Below are 24345 nucleotides of genomic sequence, written 5' to 3'. Positions count from 1 at the left end.
AGCTGCTGAGGGATTATAAAAGCTTTGTTTTTTCAATAATTGGAAACCTTGTTTACAGAGGACTCACGATATTCTTTAAATGTCTTTGTGTTGAATATAAAAGAACTTGTGTTTATCTAGGGCAATGATAATCTGACTATAAAGCAAACTCATTTAAGGATTAGGCTTCCTGTCTCTCACTATGCAGCTGTCACCCTCCTGTTCTCTCAAGCTTTGCAAAATGCTGAGAATTACTCCTTCAAATTAGAGGAGTAAATTGGAAACTAAACCAGGTAGCTTGGAATCCATAAAATTTTAAATCACAGGGAAACAGTCGAGAGACTCAAAATATCACGACACTATCCCCCCAAATTCTCATTTGTTACCTCGTTGACAGAATTCAGTTCATTCCAAAGAGATTTTAGAGTGTTCAGTCCTGGCAAAGAAAAGTTAAGGACAATTCAGATAATCTCATATTTAACCCAGATGTAGAACTGTGTGATAGCCAACAAAGGCATCGGCGTTGGTTCATGTCTACGCTGGAGAAGCTGGGAATCGCAGTAGTTAAAGGTGTCTGTGCTGGGTGTGAAGGCACTGACCTCAGTCGAGTTGTTTAGTCGCTGTCTGCAAAATAATAGCACTCACTTACCTCATAGGGCTGCTTGGGGACAGAAATGAGATAAACACGTAGAACCCTCAGCACAGCTGCTGGCACAGAGTAGCCCCGCGACTACTTGTGAACCGCTTACCACGATGTTCCGAGCCCCACGATTTCTTACACGCATTATCTCATCTGAGCTTTATTAAAATCGCACATTTTTATAACTCCGGCTTTATTGAAAATTGAGGGAAATGAGACACAAAGAAGTTTAATAACCTCCTCAGGGTCACACAGCAATTGAATTGACACCAGGGCTCTGCCTTCATAATCTTTGCCTCATTCTTTCTGCAAACATGTCATGAGTACGGGCATACTTTGCTCTCCAAACGCTCACTATCAGGCTATTTGCTATAGCAACTTAACAGAAAGTTTTAGCCAAAATCATTCTCCTGGCTAAAAGCCTGCTATAACAAGTTCTCACCTGCTACCATCAGATGAGAAGCGTGGCCCCATCTCAAACTTTAATGTGTATGCGAGTCCCCTTCGAAATGCGGATTCTGCACTTCTAACAAGCTCCGAGGTGATGCCAATGCTATGGGTCCCCGGATCACGCTTGGAGTAGTGGCAGGGGAGCTAGAAGACGGAAGGGGGCTTCTCTCCTGGGTCACTGTTCTGATCGACCTTGTGTTTAAGCACATTGTATCCATAACTCTCTCCACTTTTTCCTGAGGGTTTAGCCCTTTGGTGTTTCTTTAGACCAGACACCTGGGGGCATTACCAATTCAGGTCTCATCCAGATAGTATTTTTTTTTTTAACAGTATCTGCTCAGTATAGGATAATGAGGATTCTCTTCTATTCAGCAAGGGACTGCACACAAATATACCTGTTAACTACGCCATTAAGGGTTAAACAATTATGTAATTGGGGGTTAAGTATTTTATACTAGGCAGAAATTCTTGGGACACCTGGGTGGCCCAGTTGGTTAAGCATGATCTTTGGCTGAGGCCATGATCTCCCAGTTCGTGAGTTCGAGCCTCGCGTCGGGCTCTGTGCTGACAGCTCAGAGCCTGGAGCCTGTTTCAGATTCTGTGTCTCCCTCTCTCTCTGCCCCTCCCCCACTCATTCATTTTCTCTCTCGCTCTCTCAAAAATAAATAAGCGTTAAAAAAAAATTAAAAAAAATTCTTAAACAGATTCTTATATACTTATTTACAGGCATTTTAGTAATATTGGAGAAATTGATATTTTTGAACCTTTTTTTCTATTTAAAATAATGGAATATAGGCTTTTGCTATTTGAACCTCTGCCGCCCAACACATTTTTAGGAGTAAATTAGATTCAGAGAATGCATGCCTGCGCTCATTCTGTGCCAGACGTGGAGCTAAATCCTGGGAATGCAATGATTATGAAGACCAAAATTGCTGCTTCAGACACTCCTAGTCAGAGAAGAAATGGACAAGTAGCTATTTAAAATCTTATAAAAAGAGTTGTAAGAGCACAGAAAAGAATGAGCCTTGATCTAAGACTCTATGTTAATTACACTTGAATAAAAAATTTAAAAATAAATAATTAAAGGGGGAAAAAAAAAGAGTGGGCCTAACTTTTCTTTCTGTGCAGGGAGGCCCTTTCTGGATACCAGTGATAGTTAGTAGTCATTGAAGTGCTCTGGGTCCCAGACACTGCTGCAAACATAACTCATTTAATTATTACAACAGCTCAATGAGGCAGTTACTTTTATTATCATCTCCATTTTATTTTACTTATTTTTTACATTATATTTATTTCTGATAGAGACAGAGCACAAGTGGGGGAGGGGCAGAGAGAGACGGAGACACGGAATCCGCAGCAGGCTCCAGGCTCCGAGCTGTCAGCCCCGAACCCGACGCGGGGCTCGAACTGACAAACCGCGAGATCATGACTGAGCCGAAGTCGGATGCCCAACCGACTGAGCCACCCAGGCGCCCCTATCATCTCCATTTTAAAGACGAGGAAACCAAGGGACAGAGAGATTCGTAACTTGCTTAGGGATACACGGATTTGGCGTCAAAGCCAAGCAGCCTGAGTCTAGAGCCTCCCCTTTCAACAGTCACGTGATCTGCCGCTATTTTATTAGAAGGGAGTTCAAGATCTGAAATCAGAACGTATGAAAAACAATGGACATATGGCAGAGAGCAAATTATGGAACTACAAGTAATTTCATTTGATTGGAACATAGGATGAATGTGGGGTGATGAGACCATTTGGCAGGGAAGCCAGACCGTCTGCATTGGCTGTAGATGAGTAGAAACATGGTGTGTACGGAGTATGGACAGGACTAGACAGGACTAAACCCATTTTCAATAGTCACAGTACTGGCAATAATTATATTTGAGGTGTGACTATAAAGTCATAAGATAGATTATTCTTTAAAGACATATATTATGTGAGTTCGTGAGTTCGAGCCCCACATCAGGCTCTGTGCTGACAGCTCAGAGCCTGGAGCCTGTTTCAGATTCTGTGTCTCCCTCTCTCTCTGCCCCTCCCCCACTCATATTCTCTCTCCCTCTCTCTCTCTCTCTCTCTCTCTCTCTCTCCCAAAAATAAATAAACGTTAAAAAATTTTTAAAAAAAGAGAAATTCTTATCAGATTCTTATATAGTTATTTAAAGGCATTTTAGTAATACTGGAGAAATTGATATTTTTGGACAAATTTTTTTCTATTTAAAATAGAATCCATCATCTTGGGAATCTGTGCTTTTATTTCTGCTGAGTTCCCATTGCTCAGAGCATGTTGGGACTGTCTCCTAAAATACCTTCAGAACAAGGCACAGTGCAGATTTTATTATCTTAGGGTCATGCCTCATTCTTGTCTCAAATGTATTTCCTAGTTGGATCACTTCCCTTTTCGCTGAATGTGGCTCGGAGTAGTAACTTCTGCCTGTTTGCCGAAATAACATCTACTCTCAACTCAAAACACAAATATACGGTTTCTATAAGCTGATGACTCTGACTTTACTGTATGTGTAAATATCACCTGGGGGATTAATCAAATAACACATCGCAGCTCCCCCACCTTCGTTCTGGTTCAGTTGGTCTGAGATACGGATCAGGAATCTGTAATCTTTACGAAGCACCCTGAAGTTTCTGTTTTGAATGACCAGACCACACTTTGAGAAAGGCAGCTGTAAGGATATTCTAGAGAAAGGTAGTAAAATCTAAGTCACAAAAGAGGAATTCCAAAAGTGCTATGGTCAAGAGTGACATCGATGGCGAGTGTTGCCCACCCTGGGGGACTCTTCTCCCATAGATGATGCGCATGTAGAATAAAATCTTCAATTACATTTTTAAAAAGAATCAGCATGGTTCCACCACACATACTGAATTCACCTGAACTTCGGGAGGACCCATGTCATGTGTTTGCTTGTTCCACAGATCATCTGCGTGTTGTTCTTCTGTAAAGAGAGGCGTTCCTTTCTGAACCCGGTAGATCAGCTACGAATCCAGTATTTTAGGGTTCAGCAATATATCTACAAATTATCAGATTTTTGTTTTGTTTTGTTTTCCTAAAATGGTGAGCTTCTTTCTGCTTGGAGTTAGAGCACTAACTAACTCATCTGGCATTGCAGATGCAATTTCTGTGAGTCGTATCCTCAGTGCCCAGGCTCCCCAAGATGATGGGTTGTCCAACTCGAGTTCTTATCCTGAGATAATCAGGATTAGATTATGAAATGGCAGGAATGCTCCAGAACCAACCTTCTTTCATGTTGGGATATGTTGCATTTTTATCCCTTCCTGAATCCATGTGACTACCTCAATAAGCCCTCTATTTTTTTTTTTTTTAAAGCAAGTTCTTGATTTCAACAAACCTAATTTTCAAAGAGAATGTGAGAAGAGCTTCTGAGCTGCTTTCCTTTTTTATTTATCAACTGTCTTCTCTCTCATTCGCTGAAAAGAATCTCGTACAATTGGAAACTGAAATTCAGGTGCTACGTCTTTTTTAATAAATCCACGTTTCACGAGTCAGTCCTGATTCCATCGATGGCTGACACAGAGCCGCACCTGGGGACTGAACCAGGCTTCTTCAGGCATTACTGGGTCACAGTGTAGACGTTACTAGTCTATCTAGTCAGCGCCTTTATTCCTGGGAGTCCTGACATCCAGCTGACTAGTTTTGTCTGGATCTGAGGACCCGGTATTATCCACTTTGAAAACATGTGGATGTTCTATGATTTTCCCAGGGCCATTTCACTTAATTTAAGCTCTTGACTGGTTAAAAGCTTAGTGAAGTGTGGAGAGAGAGAGACTATGTTTAGACTCCTGTGAGCAAAAAGTTTAGGAAGAGAAGTTTTTCTTTGTTGTGCTTTTTTTTTTGTAAATCCCAGCTGCTCTCTCTCTTGTTAACATTAATAAGGCCAGCTCTATTTTCTGTAAGAAAGGCAGAGACGACAAAGGTATCCAAGATTGAATCAGATTGCTATCAAAACAGCCCCTACCAGGGCTACCAGATGAATGACCACATCCTCTCTCTTGCCTGCCTCGGACCTCTCCACCTTTCCTTTCTTCCTATAGGGTTGCCAGATTTAGGGAAAAAAAAAAAGAAAGAAAAACGGAATGCCTAGTTAAATTTGAACTTCAGATAAACAAAGAGTAATATTTTAGTATACATCCCGTGCAATATTTGGGACCTGTTCCGTGGCTCGATTCCATGTGTGGTCTGTCCCTCACAAATCAGTGCTCTTGTATATTCTCGTGGTTCCCATAAGCGGATCTGTCCCTCATTTAGGTCAACCTGTCCTCTAACAGGCAGGATCTTATTTGGTATCCCGCAAGGCACCGTAAGTACTGACTTTTGTTTTTGGGGGCCTATGGTAGATTTCCCACGTGTTTCCTCCTGCTGCAAGAGCAGAACACTCCCGAGCTCCTCAGACCTTTCCTCTCCGCACCTTTGAGGTTATTGTTTCATGAACAATGCAGGGCTGAGCACAGAACCCTGAACATAATAAGCGTGCCATGTATTTTTATGATTGACGAATGAACCGAAAGCAATTTGTTATCTTCTCAGGAGTCAAATTCGACACTCATGAACTACTTATTTACATGCCAGGAGTTAGCGGTAGGCTCTATCTTCCATGCTGTCTATCCTGAAAGTTAGATGAATTATTCTTCCCTTTCGGGGAGATAAGAGACGAGAACTGGGGGGTCGGGCTGGGAGATAACCCCAGATTTGCAAATGTCTATTATGGCACAGCCAAAAGGATGGAAATAAAGCTGTCCTTAGACATAGGGAGTCATTTCAAAGGAATGGAAAATTGACTCTCAAAGATCGGAGAGATATCTTGCCCGTTGTATATTACTTCCTTCCATTGATTTTTCTAGTCTAAATTTCTTCTATGGCATGTTGGTGTTGCAGATACCTAGGTACAGGATCATAAAAGTAAGAAAGAACTTTGAAAGCTAATAGAATGATATAAATGACAACATATTCAACTCCTATCAAAAAGCTTCCCAGCATGTAGAGTAATGGTACACATCCGATAACAAGGTGCCTTTTACACACTTTGTGCTTCTGTTAATGATATTATTTAGATCTTCCTTTGTAAATGACACAGAGCAGACTTCAAACCTTGAATGTTAAGAGTTATGAACGCCCCCTCTTGGTTCAGTGCTTTTCAAGTGTGAAATGCACAGAAGAGTGAACATATATTTAGACGTGTCTAGATGATGAGTTTTATACCAGTGAGGCTTGTCCGAGGCAGGCTTGTGAATGTGGTCCTCAACTCTCCCTTTCTGAACCTTTTCCTCTGCTCTATGGCTCCTGACTGCCCACTCAAATCCCCCTGCATCCTTTGGAGAGTGAAGGGAAGCCAAGAAACTGCCCAGGACCCTGAAATCCCTCCACTGTGCCAGTGAGCCCTGCTGAAAAAACTGCCCATCTGATTGTGGACAGAAATGACAGCAAATGAAATGGTTGCCAGACTCACATTCTCCTCTAGTAAATAAACATAAACTTGCTGTCATAACCATCAGCGAAAATCCATGACTTAATGTGGCTCTACTCTATTTTCAGTGTCCCTGGAGTTAGATTAGGAGAACAAAAGCTGAGCGTGAGAATTCATGTTAATTTCTTACCAATTCTAACACCACGAACATAAGAAAACAAAGTTCTCAAGAAAGTAGATTATCATATACATATGTGCTAAAAACCAAATGAGATGATCCAACAGCTCAAAATGTGATTGCAGAATGTTTTCTGGGATGCTTATGATGTTTAGTTAAGCCGTAAATGTTGTCCTCTGTATCTTGCCTCTGGTGTCAAGTGAATTTCAGACCATTAGCCATTTGTTTAAAAATAAAGAGTATCGATTTGATCTGGAAAGAGACCAAATTATTTTTAGATACAGGTACACTTATTTTTATTATGACTACATAATGAAACAATTGGATGAAGATTTAACTAAATGCTTGTGTTTTATTCATTTTCTTTTTCCGGATGATGCCTTGTAATATCTTTATAAAGTTCTTAATATTTCCCTTTGTTTCCTTTGAAAATTCCTTTATTGGGTGGTTGAGTTTAGGTGGGGAATGAGCCTAATGATTAGAGAAATATGATGATTCTACATCACTCCTATCCAAGATAGAGGAATGCACTGGTTAACTCTGTGGTCTCACGGATCTCTGATTTGAGGAGTAAAAACTGTAATAAAAGTTACTATCAGGATTAGCTACGTTCATGTGAATAGCATTTTTATCTATCTGATTTGAATTCGAATGCATTATTAATATTTTTCTTCTTTTTAATGTAGGTGGAGAACAGACCAAAATATTATGGAAGAGAGTATGTATCATGCTATTCTTTGTTTTAATAATGTAATAAGTGTCGTTTCGTGTGTCATTGAAATATTAAATATTAAAAATCTTCTAATATGTGGTCTTCATCAAATGTCCATTGTGCAAGTGTTTAATAATAAGGATAAATGCAATCAGACCCCTTTGTATTGAATTTTCTTTATAAGACTCAGGTGCTTGGCTGCCATTAACGTGGAAGGGACAGTATCTCCTGCTGTAGTTCTCGCCAGTACAGCAGCCACTGAGTTTCTGGCAAGTATTTGAAACGTAAGGCAGCATTTTCCATGACTGAGCCTCTGTTCGTATTTTATTTCATTTTCTACCTTGGTACTGCATAAACATTTAGAGTGTCAGAGATTGTAAACCGCGTAGCTGAATTCTTTATTTTCATGTACCTCAGTAAAGGCAGCCTGGAAAAGTCACCTCATTTCCCTGCGGTCTCATAAAACCACAATGATGATTTCTCTGGACTTGGATGTATTAGCCAAATTGCCTCAATCCCATAATGATTATTTCCTCCCATCTCCCTCTTACTTTCAACTCCTGTTGTTTCCTTTTCTCAGAAGCCTACCGGAGAGCAAATAGGCATGCCATAAAAAGAATTCTCAGTCTCAGGCTGCGGCGTATGGAGCAGCTTATAAAGCACAGACAGAGCAGCCCATGCGGGGGGTCAGGTGCACAGCTCGCTTGCTTCCCATGTCCAACCCGGGGGCCTTAGGAGCCGCAGTCTCTTTAGGAGGTCAGGTCCACCTCCTAAGCTCTCCTGACCAATCCAAACCTCCTTCCTCTATCCCCTTCCCCATAAGGACCTCATCTTCATGATGGATGACCCTGTTACATGTCCCAGCCTGGCAGTCACTTCCTAATGGCCACGACTGCATTTCTGAGCCTTACTTCCCAGCCTTGGGAATTCAACCAGCACCCTGGGCTCCCCGCCAGGGAGCACTGGCCTCTGCTCGCACATCCCCACATCCCTAACATCTAACCTAGTTAGTTGTAGGATGGCTCCTTACTTCAGTATACTGATTTGGATTTCTCAAATGGGACACTTTTGCATGTGAATTGCAAAAGGATCTCTATTGTGCATTTTCTGTATCACGTAACACTTTTGTTGGATGACCTTTTAGTTACTGTTTTCCAATCCCCAATCCACAAAAACTATGTAGTGAGAGGACAGCAAAGAAACATTCTCTTAACCACAAAAGGAAAAAAAAAAAGACTTTTGTATTAGAGGGAAATTAGCTTTAAAACTTCAGATTCCGTGTTTCCCTTTCCCTTTTAAAAATAAAAGGTTTTCATTCCGTTCGAAAAGTAATATATGCTCTCTTCAGGAAACATATATGCATTTTTGTTTCCTACTAGGAGTCGCAAACTGTTGACAACGGATACCGTGACGGGAAGAGAGTTTATACTCAGGACTGTTTACATTTTTACCTCTTTTAACTTTTGAATTGCCTCCCTGTGCATAAGCATTTTATTCTTAAAACATGAATAACTTAACATCCGCTAATTTGGGAAAATTAGAAAACATATAGCTATGAAAGGTAGGGAACATTCACAACTCACCACGAGAGAAATCACTGCTGACTTTCCCCTTCAGCTCATTCCTTCCGGTGTTTTCCTGTGCACGCTTTCTTTCTTCAAAGAGGGGATCATAAGATATATACATCATGGATATTTTTAAACCCATGCGTAAAGGGCATGATGAGCCACAACCTAGATTCACAGAACTGTAATTTTCTTCTTTTGAACAATTGAATTCAACTTGGTTCTTGACACTTGACGTCTGCTGCTGGGCTATCGCCTCAACATGTCAAGGGAGTTAAGACTGCATTCAGGCTAACTGCCTGTTTGGGATATCTCTTGCCCACCGAGAGTGGGCCTCCCCTGCCCTGGCCCACCATCAGGTGATGTCCTGGATGTCCCAGGCTCATACCTCTCGGGGCACCAGCTTTTGTCCTTTCTGACTCCAGTGTCTTCTGATGCCCAATGCCCCTCCTGCCCCTTAGCATGTCCTTGTCACCACACACACACACACACACACATTGTCTCTCTCTTGCACACATGGTCTCATATACACACATGCTCTCTTTCTTTCACACACACACTTTCTCTCATATACACGCTCATGCACACACGTTCTCTCATACGTACACATGCTCTCACACACACACTCTCATGCACACACATATACTGTCTCACACACACTCTCTTATATATACACACATGCTTTCTCACACATACACTGTCTTTCATACACACACATACACACTCATATACACACGTGCCCTCTTTCTCTCACATACACACTCTTTCTCATGCACACACCCTCTCATGCCCACACACACCCATTCTCTCCTCCCACCTCTGTCTCTTATAGACACACTCACACACGTGCTCTTTGCACACACTTCCACTGGCCCAGCATCTGCAGGGTTCCTTCAGGTCTGTCAGCCCAGCTCAGACTGCACAGGAGCCGTTCTCACAAGGGTCACAGGGTTCAGTGTCCGCCCGCACAAAGCCCCAGACCCCTCTGCTCTGGCTCCAGGGTCCCGGACACAGATCCGTCAGTTCCAATCCTGCATCTGAGCTCTGCCCCAATTCCTCTAAGTCTCCCTCTTGCAAGAATTGGGGACGCTGGTCTCTTTGGGGGCAGTCAGGTTGCTTTTATGCCACATCCGTGCTCCTTTCAGAGAGGTGCTGCTCCAGGGTCTCCACTTGTTGGCTCTTGGGATTTAAATTTAAAATTTCCAGGGGCGCCTGGGTGGCTCGGTCGGTTAAGCGTCTGACTTCAGCTCAGGTCATGATCTCACCATCCGTGGGTTCGAGCCCCGCGACGGGCTCTGTGCTGACAGCTAGAGCCTGGAGCCTGCTTCGGATTCTGTGTCTCCCTCTCTCTCTGCCCCTCCCTCACCCTCACTCTGTCTCTCCTGTGACACATGGATTGATCAACTCTCTGATAAGTGATGGTGGGGGTTGTGGGGGAGGGGAAGCTGCCTTTACTTAAAGACGAGAGAAAGTGGTCCAGTGCCTGCCCCTGGCTCCCAGGAGTCACTGTCCACTCCGTGGGTCTCAGACATCTGCCTCCAGAGCAGAGCCGTCATTGGCCAAGCCTGCATTCTCTCTAGATACGCTGTGTTTTCTACATGCATGTGTATTACTTTTAAAATTAAAAAAAACTAATAATAAACGTTCTTTAAAAAGAAAAATACATACATTTTTGAAAACCTATCCCTAGGCGATTGCTCTCAAAATTAAAAGAAATAGAAGAGCGTTGATTATAGTTGGCTATTATGTCCAGAGAATGAGTCTCTAAAATTAACAACACCCTGCACCTGAAGTGAGCAGGTTGATAATCAATAGTGTTCATTAGCAATCCAGACAATACATAGTTTCTGTGTTTGCACTGAGAGCTAAGTTGGTAATTGCCCTTTTGTTATTCCCCATGGTTAAAGAAGGAGCCGTCGTCACCTGGCTTTTTGTTTTGACTTTAATTTTCAGCCTGAGAGCAAGACAGTAGCAGAAAGCCAGGGGGACTGGGTGTTTGTTCCTTTGTTTTGCCTACCTGAATACTCCTTATATGTTTGGTGCCTGCTGAGAAGTGGTTCCAAAGGCATCTTGAAGATATATGGTCACTATTCCCCTCTTCCTCCCAGTCGGGGTCAGTGGGTTCTGTGTGGCCCCACCATCTTTTTTAGCCTCACTCTTTGTGGTGCATACTTTGTACGTGGTCAGTCGAGAACAAGGACGGTCTGTCTCTCCTCAGGTTTCATGGGATCATCTCCCGGGAGCAGGCAGACGAGCTTCTCGGAGGCGTGGAGGGCGCCTACATTCTTAGAGAAAGCCAACGCCAGCCAGGATGCTACACGTTAGCTCTAAGGTGAACTTGATCCCATCCATTGTTGCAGCTGCTTTATGAGTGACTTTATTTACTTTTCCCCGTTTTTTTTTTATTGCTGTAAAATATATGTAACATAAATTTCACCGTCTTAGCCAGATTTAAGCGTACGATTCAGTGGCGTTAAGTACATTCTTAATGTTATGCAAACATCTCCATTATTGCCTTTCCAGGACCTTTTCATCATCCCAAACAGAAATTCTGTACCCATTAACCTATCACTCCCCATTCCCCACGGCTTATTTTTTATTTTTGCTTTGTTGACAGAGTATCAGTAGCGTATGAGAGGCTCATACACTTCTTAGGCTACAGATGTTGTCAGTAGGATGGGCACAGAGGTTCTGTTTCTGCCCACACAGTAAACTGGAAAACTATCTGGGAATTTAGCGCCCCTATAGTCACTTCTGCCTGAAACTGAGCCAGCTGAGGGAGCGACGCCCCTGCCTCAGTTAGTTCCCTGGAGCCCTTGTCATAAGTCTTCGCCTCACGTTGTGTATGTGCGTCTGGACCGACGTGGAGTTTGTCCATGGGGTTTTCTCAGGGATCACGTTGACCCATGGGTCCCATTGACTCCCAGTGGCAGTCATGATGCTTTTTGCTAGCAAGCCGTGGGAGCAGAGTTCTCAGCAGCCTTTTACCACAACATCACAAGAACTGGAAAAAATCACAGTGCCCGAAAAACGTTGCATTTTCCGCACCTTTGTAAGCTCGATCCAATATGTGATGCCAGTTGATTCTCACGGCAATCCCATAAAGTTTGGGGAAAGCATCCAATTCCAGGATCAAATTGTCTTCTGGAAGTTCACTTATGACCTCTTTGGAATCGGGAAGACCTTTCTCCATAGCATGAATGGTATCATTTGGAAACACGTCCCAGCCAGCCCACAATGGCGTATTCAGTGTGACATCTGAATATCGTGGCTGTGGAACACTTTCCAAGTTGCACCTAGGGAACATATCTTAGATGATGTCAATATAAGGAAGTACTTCAAAAGCTAGTAAGTGCCCGAGGTGTGCAAAGTATTTTCCTATCCCCCAGTCCCCCAGCTCTCCAGCAACAAGTGCTGGCAGCCCCAGTGGGGAACTAAGCAGGGGCTGTGAGATCTAGGACCAAGGCCAAGAGGGGTCAACCAGTACTAAAGGGGGAAGAACCTTATAGGTCCCTTATTGGTCCCAGATCCCTAGGACCCTGGCAATGGCAGTTCCAGGAGGGAGCTTCACCCAACTCCCCTCACCTCCCTTCCGTGGCACTAACTATGGGGGGAAGTATGAGCTCCTCGACTGGTGGCGGTCAAAGATGTAATAAAAAGGGCCCATCAAGGCCTTGCAGAGGCAATTGCCAGGTCATAGGGGAGGGGGAGAGGGGTGTGGCCAGTGTTCGACACGGAAGTTTAAAAGCAAAATATCTGTAGACCAGGCTCTACCCTCTGCCTTTTACAAATGAGGATGATCAGGGCCGAACGGCCTTCGTGATTTCTACGGTCAAATGATACCATATGACCGCCTGGTTGTTAAATCCCACCCCTACCTCTTTCCAGGGGCATAACATCAAGCAGGTACCCGATCTCTTCAGATCTCCGATTTCTCAGCCGTAAAGTGGGGGATAGTAATTCTACCTGTCTCAAAGGCTCTCTATGATAATTTGATGGGGGGGGGGGGGGCGGAAATCATGCCAAGTATCTAGTTCAGCACCTAGCATACAGTACGCCCACAAACTGTTAGTTGCTGATTTTCTTCACTGCTCTTGCTTCTGACACTGTTGTGATTTCTCAATCTGTTGGGGACAGGTTTGGAAACCAGACTTTAAACTACAGGCTCTTCTATGATGGAAAGCACTTCGTGGGCGAGAAGAGATTTGAATCGATTCACGATCTGGTCACAGACGGCTTGATAACACTGTACATAGAAACAAAAGCTTCTGAATACATTTCCAAAATGACAACAAACCCCATTTACGAACACATTGGATATGCCACTCTGCTCAGAGAAAAAGTATCCAGGAGGCTGAGCAGGTCGAAGAACGAATCAAGGAAAACAAGTGTCGCAAATGAAGAACACACGGCGGTTGAAAAGGTAAGCAGTGCGTGTGACAGAAACAGTTTCTTGTTTTTAATCTATGCTGAATAACGGCTTGATTCATTGTGTATGTGATTGACCAGAATGCTGGCAGAGACCCAGCCCCGCCCAAAGAAATCTAGAATTTTGTGCAAGAAGGAACCTTAGAAATCCTCCAGTCTAGGGGCGCCTGGGTGGCTCAGTCGGTTGAGCGTCCGACTTCAGCTCAGGTCATGAACTCACAGTCTGTAGGTTCAAGCCCCACGTTGGGCTCTGTGCTGACAGCTCAGAGCCTGGAGCCTGCTTCTGATCCTGTGTCTCCCTCTCTCTCTGCCCCTCCCCCACTCTCACTTTGTCTCACTCTGTCTCTCAAAATTAAATAAATGTAAAAAAAATTAAAAAAAAAAAAAAGAAAGAAAGAAAGGAAAAAAAAAAAAAAAAGAAATCGTCCGCTCTCACTGAGGCCCGGAAATGTGGATTGATTTGCCCAAACTCCGACGGCCGGAGCCAGGACTTCACAAATAATTATTTGTCACTTTATTAATGTTTTGTGATGAAAATAGTCCTTGGTTTTAATGCCACTTGAGGCCTTCCTGGCTGCCTCTAGTTCCACCTAGCTACGCAAACACATGGTATTTGTGTCTTAGGACTGAGCGACCATGTGAGATGCACGGGTCAGCCCTCTCCTGAAGGTGGTCCTACCTAGATAACAGGTTTTACTGACAGAAGTGGGAGCCATTATCAGTGATGATGGCTATCTCTGGGAGGCTTAAAAGACAGGCTGTCCTCCGCCCCAACCGAAGAGTTATCATGCCTCGTGAGGATTAGAAACTTCTAAGTGCGCGACGTTCAAGCTGGATGGGCGGTGGCAGGATGTGGTGAGGAGGATCTGATTTTCCTCTCCAGTAAGTTGCTGTTTATTTGAAAGGCACCACCACAGTTTGCTAGCAGGTTTTTTGGAAGTGCCCCTTCTGGAACCATCTGCTTTGCCTGGTCCTGTCTGTTTTCCACTGAAAGAAAGTGACAGCCAGTCATGCCGGTCAGCCCCCACTGAGTCTGTGCTGAGCCCACTGTCAAAGGCAAGCTTGGACTGGGACGGATATCAACGAGCAGAGCAGAGTGGTGATTACTAATCCTTAATTAAACCGGAGCGGCGCCCCCACCCTCCCCCGTTGTCCAGTGTGAGCCTAAAGCAAAGGAACCTGAGGTTGACTGGCTGCCTTGGCTTTGGGACAGGGACGCACCAGAAATCACCGGAATGGGGAGGAGGGCAGAGGCAGGCCACGCGCGGTCCTGATGGCAGAGACGGGCACGATCTTAATTGATTTGCTGATTGAGTTTTAGAGCCTAGAAGAACCTTCCCCAAAAGCACATCAGCTGAGCAGCTGGCCCATGAAAAAATTATTTGCCACTTTCCTTTTTATAACTCCAGTGCCTCCAAAGCACCTGTTATTAATACTTCTACAAATAATTGACTTGGGAAATGGTGGGTCTTCTGACTGTTTCCGTTGTACCAAGGGGAAGGGAGGGGACTTGAGCCCTAACTTTCAGAGTTTGTTCTGGTTCAGGCAAAAGCCATTCCGTAGCCTGTTTGTAAAATCTGCTCAAAAGTAATTTAGAATAGAAAGTCTGGAAGCTGACCTTCCCAGCCATGACAAATCAGAAGATGAATCATAAAATAAATCTCTGAAGCAGTGTTTATATTTCCAAGTCAGAGAGTAATGCCTCCCAAAAGGCAATCTGTTACAACTGCAGGCTTTATAGTAGAATATTTCCAGGAAAAGAGGTGACTAGAAAGAGTGTCTCTTGTATGTTTGGGATGAGAGTTTGGGTTCTGGGTAGTTGAATCGGTAATTCTTGAGACTAGTCCTTGGCCAAGAGGGAAGTTTGGTCACTAGAAACTGACATTCCTAGACGCTATTCCCGTATGGAAACTTGCATGACAAAAGATGTCCTTCGTTGCAGATCATTTTGTATTCATTTATTACAATGAAATCTTGGAGGAAATGAATAATCAGGTTAATTATCACTTCAGATGAGCTTCCCAGCACACTTTGGCCTGTCTCGGGAAAGCTAAGCGAGGAAAACATTGAGAGAAGAAGTCCAAGTGCCGTGAAGGGTTTGATGGACAGGTGTGGGTGGTGTGGATTTTCTTGCCACTAACGACGCGATGTTTGGCTTTCCTGGGGACATTCGGAACACTGGGTCTGGTCACTTGCTGGAGGTTGCTCATTCTGTTAGAGAGTTTGTTAAGTAACTTGGTACAAATCCATCTTTTTCTCTCTGACCTGTATTGACAAGTGGAATTATTAAAAGTCTCAGTCTTGCCAGAAATTCTGTTTCCCTTAAGGGCAGGTCAGTGGCCTGTTGCCATGGAGGCAGTGACTAGACAAGAAGTAGCAGAAGCTTAAATGGATTGACTGAGAAGTGCCCGAGGCACCTGTCTGCTTCGATAATGGCGCATCTTGAAGGTTTTAATGAGTGAAATGGGTGGGTTTCCTAATAATTCTCAAATCCAGACAGCCCAGCATTTCATTTTCCAGAGTACTTACACTTTGTTCACCCAATTATTTTATTGATCATTTCCAAATGAATCCAGAGAGAGTATGTTACCTGAAAATCCAAGAATATTATCAGTGTTAATTGGCATAAAGATACTACTTACCGCATCAGATTTGAGTGGTTTCCAGATTTATCTCCTATCAAGATGGTTAGCAGTGAACTTGATTTTAATAACTATAGATGAGGTGGGGAGGTGGGGAGGGTACAAAAAGAGTTGGGGTAGTTAGCCAGTAGTAATCCTTTCCTTTCTGATTCTTTACTTAATCGGTTTTTAAAATATTAGGATGTTTAAGGGCCACCATTTTGGTTCCTTTTCATCAAAATGGTCATGCTCAGTGTCATTTCTTCTATGAAACTTATTTCAGAATTGATGACATAGATGGATTATGTACAGACCCCCAAAACCAGGACTATGAGCAATAGAACAGGATTTAACATTGGTTCAGACATCTATAGTTTAGAAACCAATTTCAGGGCTCCTGGGCGGCTGGTTAAGTGCCCGACTCTTGATTCTGGCTCAGGTCACGATCTCCTGGTTCTTGGGTTCGAGCCCTGCTTGGGATTCTCTCCCCCTCTCCCTGTGTCTCCCTTGCTTGCATGAGAGCACTGTCTTTCTCCCTCTCAAAAATAGATAAAATATTAAAAAATAAATAGTTTATAAACCAGTTTCACACATGTGAAGTAATTTCTCATTTCATCCTCAGAACAACTTCCAGGCACATAGAGCAGGAATCATTGTCCCTATATTACCGAAAAAGACACCCTGGCAGGGTACGGAACCAAACTCAGATTTCTAAGCCCCAAGTTCAGAGCTTCTTAAACCTACAGAGCAGTGAGGCCTCATTCTGTTCTCACTGCCCTGATTGCTTTAAGCACACACCCTTGGTTCTCACCATGCTAAGTCAGCTGATGCTAAGAATCACTCAATATTTACATGGTGTTTTTTTTTTTAATTTTTTTTTAACGTTTATTTTTATTTTTGAGACAGAGAGAGACCGAGCATGAACGGGGGAGGGGCAGAGAGAGAGGGAGACACAGAATCGGAAACAGGCTCCAGGCTCTGAGCCATCAGCCCAGAGCCCGACGCGGGGCTCCAACTCACGGACCGCGAGATCGTGACCTGAGCTGAAGTCGGACGCTTAACCGACTGAGCCACCCAGGCGCCCCTTACATGATCTGTTTTTAAAAATGCACTGCTGTTAATAGCTAAGCTTTCTTATGAAGGATACCCTGCTGAATCCAATACATGTGACAACAAATTTTCAATGGCCCATGTTTATTCAATAAATTCGGCCTGCTGCATTCAATTGCGGATACGTTTTACTGGATAAAAATCATCCGTACTCTTAACAGAATAAAAGCACAGTTTAGAATATAGCATATCTAACCAGCTTATTCATTTCATGATTTTTTTGTAATGGCCACTGTTAGGAAATAGGCTAAATGCCCATCAGCTGGGGACTGCTTAGATGAATTAGGGGACATCCATGTAAAGGAGTATCATGCAATCCAAGAAAAGGGTAAGCATATTCACATGTGCTGATATGGAAAGATTCCCCGGAGTGATTAAACGCAAAAAACAGCTTGCAATATAGTGTGTATAATGCGGTTTCGTTTGTGTAAACCAGGAGAAAAACAGTTTCGTGTATGTTTTTTTCTTGCAAAATGATAAACTGTCCCTTGAAGAGCAAGTATCATTGGTTGTCTGTGGGGTGGGGAAGTGGGTATCTGAGAGGTAAGGGTGGGAAAGAGATTCTTCCTGGCTACTATTTCATACTCTTTGCATTTTGAACCATGATAAGTGAAGCATCCTATTCAAAAAATTAAAGAAGAAGGGGCCCCTGGGCGGGTCAGTTGGTTAATCGTCTGACTTCAGCTCAGGCCATGATCTCCGGGTCCGTGAGTTCGAGCCGCAAGTCGGGTTCTGTGCTGACAGCTCGGAGCCTGGAGCCTCCTTCGGATTCTGTGTCTCCCTCTCTCTCTGTCCCTCCCCCACTCACACTGTCTCTCAAAAATAAACGTTAAGGGGCGCCTGGGTGGCGCAGTCGGTTAAGCGTCCGACTTCAGCCAGGTCACGATCTCGCAGTCCGTGAGTTTGAGCCCCGTGTCGGGCTCTGGGCTGATGGCTCAGAGCCTGGAGCCTGTTTCCGATTCTGTGTCTCCCTCTCTCTCTGCCCCTCCCCCGTTCATGCTCTGTCTCTCTCTGTCCCAAAAATAAATAAACGTTGAAAAAATAAATAAATAAACATTAAAAAAATTTTTTTTAATTAAGTAAGAAAAAAAAGAATGCAGTATGCTTTAAATTCACATATGTTAGAGCACACCCTGAGTAAAACATCTTCTGTACTCAAGGCGTCACATACACACATGCAGAGAGCAAGCAGTTCCAGCCTCTGGACCCAGGCTGCTTTTTTCCACCCCTTGGCACGGCCCCTCCCCCATCCTGACAGCTCCCTCTCCACCCCCACCCCCACCCCCACCCCCACTTTCCCTTCATTTCTCCCTTGAATGGTTAACAAAGAGTCTATATGCGGCAGCCTTTAAACTAAGGTTGGGGACCAGAAGAAGATAACTGTAGCACAGGACCCAAATCACCGAATGAAGACTTCCATGTGACGGTCCCGGAAATGGGTTGGATGTTGCTTCCTCGCTGGCATTGCTCCCCTGGGATCCTGCCCAGACTTCCCCCCATTTTTCATGCTCCCCCACGCCATGCCACCTCTGCTTTCTCAAGCAGTTCGGACCAACTCCCGGATTTTTCTTGCTTTCCTGTGGCAGCAAGGAAGCCCTCTTCGGTTTCTGTTTTTCTTCCTGTGAGATCAGAAGACCTTTTCCCGGTTAAAGGGCTTTGAGCCTGGTTAGGATGTGCTCCTCTACAGATGCGTGGCTTCAAAGAAGAAGAATCTCTCCCAAACCCCACTCCGCCTTTTATTTTCTTTTTGAAATAATTCCCTTCTTTGCATCCAAGGTGATCCTCTCGTTGTTTATTTTGCTGTTCCCCCCATGCGAACCAGTCAGCCTGCTAGAGATTTTTGCCCAGCAGTGACATTACATTTCCCTCCACTGCCCTTGAGCAGGAGCGAGTGGCCACACCAGAGGACGGACCTCCAGGTCTTGCTGACCAACAGAAGCCTCACAGGTCAGTTGAGCTCAGACTGAATGGTTCTTTGTGCCACCCGCCTCCAAATCCCGCAATGGTACTTAGGAGCCGGTGGCCCTTGATGACATTTTGTTCATAAGAGTGTTGCTCTCACTGTTGTTGTTTTTATCTTGGAAATGCTACGATTTGCTTTATCCGCAAGACAAAGTCCAAATTCCTCAGCAGGACATTTGCAGCTTGTCTGAGCCTGGGCTCCCCTGGAAGCAGAGCCTGAGGCAAGGATTTGGTCCATTGGTAATTTGGAAAGGCATTCTAATGAGCGGGAAGGAGAAGTCAGGAGAATGAAACGTATGAGAAGCCAGTGGAAATGGACGTTATTGAGTTGGGCATGTTCTGCGGAGCCATCTGGAATTGCTCCTGAGAGGAATTGAAGTGGGGTGTTTACCACCGCCTGTCCTCTATTGGCTGAGGGGTGCTTGTGAGATGCTAAGTGTCCCACACACCAGGCTGTGCATGTGGAGAGCCAGGTGGGTGCCCACGGGTATCCCAGACGGTTGTGTCAGAGAAGCAAGAGGTGCATGGCAAGGACAGGTGCTAACGGGCCGCCCTGCCTGAAGGCATGTGGCTGCAGCAGTCCCCGGGGGAGCAAGTGGTGAGGGACATTGAAAAATGAATGGAAACGCCCCTTGCAGTCCAGCCCCACCTCTCCCAGGCTGTCTCCCACTGCTGGCCTCCCCCACCGGCCTGTAATCCACAAATGTTCTTGTCCCCTTCCCTTCCCTCCCATCCCCCCTATGCCTGCCATCTGAAATGCCTTCCCCTCCTGTGATCGGTCAGTGCCTGTCCCTCCTTTAGTCTCCAGTACAGACTCTCTGGTAAAACCTGTTGAGGCTCACCCTCCTTCACAGACGCCGAAGGAATCACTCCCACCACAAAACAGCCCCAGAGCTTTGCACATACGCTTTATGATAACTTAAGAGGACACACAGCCCAATGGACAGCAGACGGCTAACTTTAAAACTTTAAAATGGAATAGACTGAACTCCCCCTGAGGAATGCGTATCCCAAATACACCAAGACGGTATCTCACACGCCCCCCCCCCTTCCCTTTGGACAGCTCCTTCCTCCCTGGGCTGACTTGACTCCCCGAGGGGCAGGAAAAGCCAGAGCCTGGAGGAAGAGAGTCCTGGAGACCATTTTGTGCAGCCCCTTCGTTTTACACGACAGGAAACTGAGGCACCCGTTAGTCGGGAGTATTTCAAAGACATCTCGAGGTCCTGAAGGCGTGGGTGGAAAAAAAAAATGCTTTAAAGTAACCTGCAACTTAGAAATTCTCTTAAAGTTCAGATCTTTGAGGAACGTAAGTTATACCTACAGGACTTCTATGTGAATGATTGGAAAGTGAAAAATGAATTCAGATTACAGTTAGTCTAGAAGGTGTCCTAGCAATCAGAACCCAGCAGGAAATGGAAGACATAGTCACTGGGATGTTGAAGAGAATTTGATTAACAAGGGATTTTTCTCAGGGGTTGGGAATGGCAGGAAGCAGTTACCTCCCCCGTGCTGAAGGGACCAGAAGAAGACCCTGGGGTTATTGATGTCTAGTAAGAGCTGGAGTGGGGTTTTCCAGACGAGGGGGACTCCCGTAAGAGAAGGGCTCCCACAGAAGGGGGGCTTGCACAGAAGGGGGCTTACTTAATTGGAGGGTTCCCACAGAAGGAGGGTTCCCGCGGGGGGGGAGGGGGCTCCCACACCGCAGGGGGCTCCTGCAGGAGGGGGGCTTGCAGAGAAGGGGGATTCACAATGTAGGGGGACTGTACAGGAGAGGCTCCCACAATCAGTCCAGGCTGCCATATCACCCAAGAGGGAGGGGGTAGGGGAAGAAATGACCCGACTTTTCTCTCTCTTCTACCCTTTGATCTCTTGCCTCTCCCTCCCATCGGGCAAACTGTACCTAAAGCCGTAGAGCAAAGATGCTGGGGATACAGTCCACATGAGTCAGTCTCCCCACCGTGGGGAAAGGCAGGACAGAGAATGAATTAAGAAAAGGGAGTAGAATATGGCAGAGGATAACCAACGCAAGGAGTGAATGCAGACCAGTTCCACTGCTCCCTGTGTTAGCGCCGTTCTAATTACTGTATAAAGTTCAAGTTCCGACACCGTAATTGGCATTAACGCAAGATAACGAGGTTAGCTCTTCTCCTGGATGGGCTCCTCCCCTGTGCCATTGTGGAAAGGATCTTGGTTCTGGAGGGCAGACAGGCTTTGTGGCTTTGTTAAGGACAATTGATTCAAACGCAGTGTGGCTCATTGCCCTTCACCAAGCCAAAGAAAGAGGCTGAATTGTTCATGTAGAAAGCATCAAGGCACTGGAAAGATCCTGTCACGTTCACAGGGTCTGGAAAACCTGTAGATCTGCCCCACAGGAGGGCCCTTGGAAATAATATGTAACTGACATAACCAGTCTTTTCTCAGGAGTGAAGGAAGATGAGTGTAACTTAGCTAGTAAATGTGACAGGTGCCGTAATGACTCTCCTTCCTACCTCGCACACACAGAGTGATAAAATGGAATGGGACATAATGCTGTAAGAATGGATTTGAACTTGGATTACATTTGCTCACAAAACCAGGTTTTACGGAGCATTATTTTACATTCGAATCCCCTAATGGTGTGGAATTTATCGTGCAGTCTGAATGATAGTTGATTTGGCTAGGTCAGTGGTTCTCAAACAGGCTGCAGCTTAGGGAATCATCACCCTGGGAGCTTTAAAGAAGTACCCATGTTTGGCCTCTCCTGACTTCTTGAATCAAAGCCCCCAGCAGTGAAGTTCAGGCATCTCTATTTTTAAGGTTCCCCAGATGATTCTAAAGTTCTCATCCCCTGGTTAGGCGGAAGGCGGGACAGGAAGTAAAGGTTATCAGATACTTGAGGGAGCCTTTTCTCTCCGGGATATCTGTGCCACCTGCTCTAATGTTGCTTATACGCCCTAATTTAGATGTCTGTGTTCATTCTCTGCCTCTGCCTGCACACGAAAAGTCCTCCATGAAAACACTTTTCAGATAGTAAACCCCGGTGGTTCACAGGTTGGCTTTGCTCCTGGCTCCTTTTCCCAGATCACTGGCTAACATTTAAATGATGGGGGAAAATTAACTGGAATAGATTTAAAAGAAATTTAATGAAGGGACAAGGGAAAAAAAAACCCATGCCTCTTCCTTTTAGGCCAGCTGGTGTTTTCTTAGCAAGCAAAGTTGAATAGAAGAATAACTAAATCCCCTGGGTTTCTCTTCTATCAGAAACCTGCACTTTTTACCAATTCCTCATTGTCAGTGATCTCAAGGTTAGAAGTCTACAGGAACGGAAAGGAAAGTTATCCTGACGCAGTCAGTATTTGTCAGAATAAGATGGGCCAAAGCCTCATTCACCCCCATCCAACATCTCTAGAATAAACAGCTCATTTAGAGACGCTGCGTCTGCGCAAGTATTTTTATGTAAGCAGCGCCATCTAGTGGCCGAGATGAGAGTTACATGCTGGTGACCATCTCAAAGGGCTGCGCTTAACAGATGTGGGAGTAATGAGCAAGAACAAATTTTCAGCAATGAATTCACTCAATCGTTCCCACTTCCTCAAGGTTTTATAGCACGAATCAGGCTATGCAATGGCTAGGGGGTGCCTTTTTGTAGTGCGTGCTCATTCTCTGTGTAAGCAGGTGGGCAGTTCTGCCAGCTTGGGACACTTAAATATAAAAATGGTCCCAGTGATCTGAGCCCCTGGGATTCTGGTCCAGAGGTACCCAAACTTTTTGGCTTTTTTTTTTTTTTTTAACGTTTGTTTATTTTTGAGACACAGAGAGACGGAGCATGAACGGGGGAGGGGCAGAGAGAGAGGGAGACCCAGAATCCGAAACAGGTTCCAGGCTCTGAGTGGTCAGCATGGAGCCCGACGCGGGGCTCGAACTCACGGACCGCGAGATCGTGACCTGAGCCGAAGTTGGACGCCCAACCGGCTGAGCCACCCAGGCAACCCCAGACTTTTTGGCTTTTTATATTCTCTTTAAAATTTCTGAGAACCCCGGAGAGCTTTTATTTATGTGAGTTGTATCCACTGATATTTACTGTATTTAAAAGTAAAACTGGGAAAAATGTTACGTATTTACTCTTTTAAACATAACCGTAATACATTCATTGAGTGTTTATGTAAACGGCCTATTTTTTAATGAAAAATAACCCCGCTGTCCAAACAAAACAAAAACTAGTAGGAATATTGGCGTTATTTTACATTTTTTGTAAATCTCTTTAATGTCTGGCTTAACAGACAACACATGGGTTCTCACATCTGCTTTTGTATTCAGTCTGCGATGAAATATTTTGTTTGAAGTGTGGGAAGGAGCTCTGGCCTTGCACAGACCTATGTCATTGAAAAAAAAAAGGAAGAATATGGTTTTTTGTAGCTGTTTAAGGTAAATCAGAGTTGAAAAAAAAAAAAAAATAGACCAGGGTCGCCAGATGGCTCGGTTGGTGAAGCGTCCAACTTCGGCTCAGGTCACCATCTCCTGGCTTGTGGGTTCGAGCCCCGCGTTGGGCTCTGTGCTGACAGCTCGGAGCCTGGAGCCTGCTTCGGATTCTATGTCTGTCTGTCTCTCTCTCTCTCTCTCTACCCCCCCCCCCTTGCTTATGTGCGCTCTCTCAAATATAAATAAGTATTTTTAAAAAGCAGACTAAAACTTAACAAATGGTAGTTTCTGAAAGGCTAGTCACAATGTCAGTCCGTGGATGAGATAATTCATGAAAAGAGTTTTGACCACATGGGGTCTCTGAAAGTATCTTCAGGTCCCTCACACTCTGAGAACTGCTGCTGTAGGCAGGACCTCTGATGGATGAAAAGTTAGAAAAGTTTATGTTTGTATGTCTCCAGGCAGGTGTTAAGGGAAATCAGTATGCCGTTTTCATCACCTTCGACTGTGGGCGGTAAATGATGCTGTCACCTAGGACTGCTCTCCCCTGGCAGAAACTGCAGTATTCGCCCTGATCCTGACCTCAGAGCTCTTCCCATTGGCTTTGGGGGGGGGGGGGCGGGGAGGGCAGGGGGCAGCACAACTGATCCTGGGCCTGTGTCATTCCAGGTGCTTCTGCTGTATACTCCCAGTAAAGAACCACTCTTTCTGCAGAGATGAGAAATGGGCCCAAAGCTCAAGGTGACGTGGTGACATTGAACACTGGTGGGACGAGATACAACCTTAGGGAATCCCGTTATTTTCTTTCTTTGGCCCCCCTCTTTCTTACTCCTCCAGTGTTTCTCCTTCCACCATCTTTGTGTCTCTCTAGTC

The 24345-nt window shown here is 44.8% G+C and overlaps 1 protein-coding gene across 1 annotated transcript in view; it reads left to right on the top strand.

Annotated features, from left to right (window-relative positions):
• Positions 1-24345, top strand: part of CHN2 (chimerin 2) — a 304184-nt gene that overhangs the window by 185225 nt on the left and 94614 nt on the right. The window contains exons 4-6 of the mRNA XM_086693622.1: positions 7363-7394; positions 11172-11285; positions 13091-13376. Of these exons, the coding sequence (XP_086549748.1) occupies positions 7363-7394; positions 11172-11285; positions 13091-13376 (432 nt within the window). The remainder of the gene's footprint in view (positions 1-7362; positions 7395-11171; positions 11286-13090; positions 13377-24345) is intronic.

This window comes from Puma concolor, chromosome A2, assembly GCF_028749965.1.
Source record: "Puma concolor isolate L17-30 chromosome A2, mPumCon1.1.hap2, whole genome shotgun sequence".
In the NCBI taxonomy this organism is placed as follows: domain Eukaryota; kingdom Metazoa; phylum Chordata; class Mammalia; order Carnivora; family Felidae; genus Puma; species Puma concolor.
Note: the sequence above shows the minus strand (reverse complement) of the source record. Positions and strands in the feature narration are given on the sequence as shown.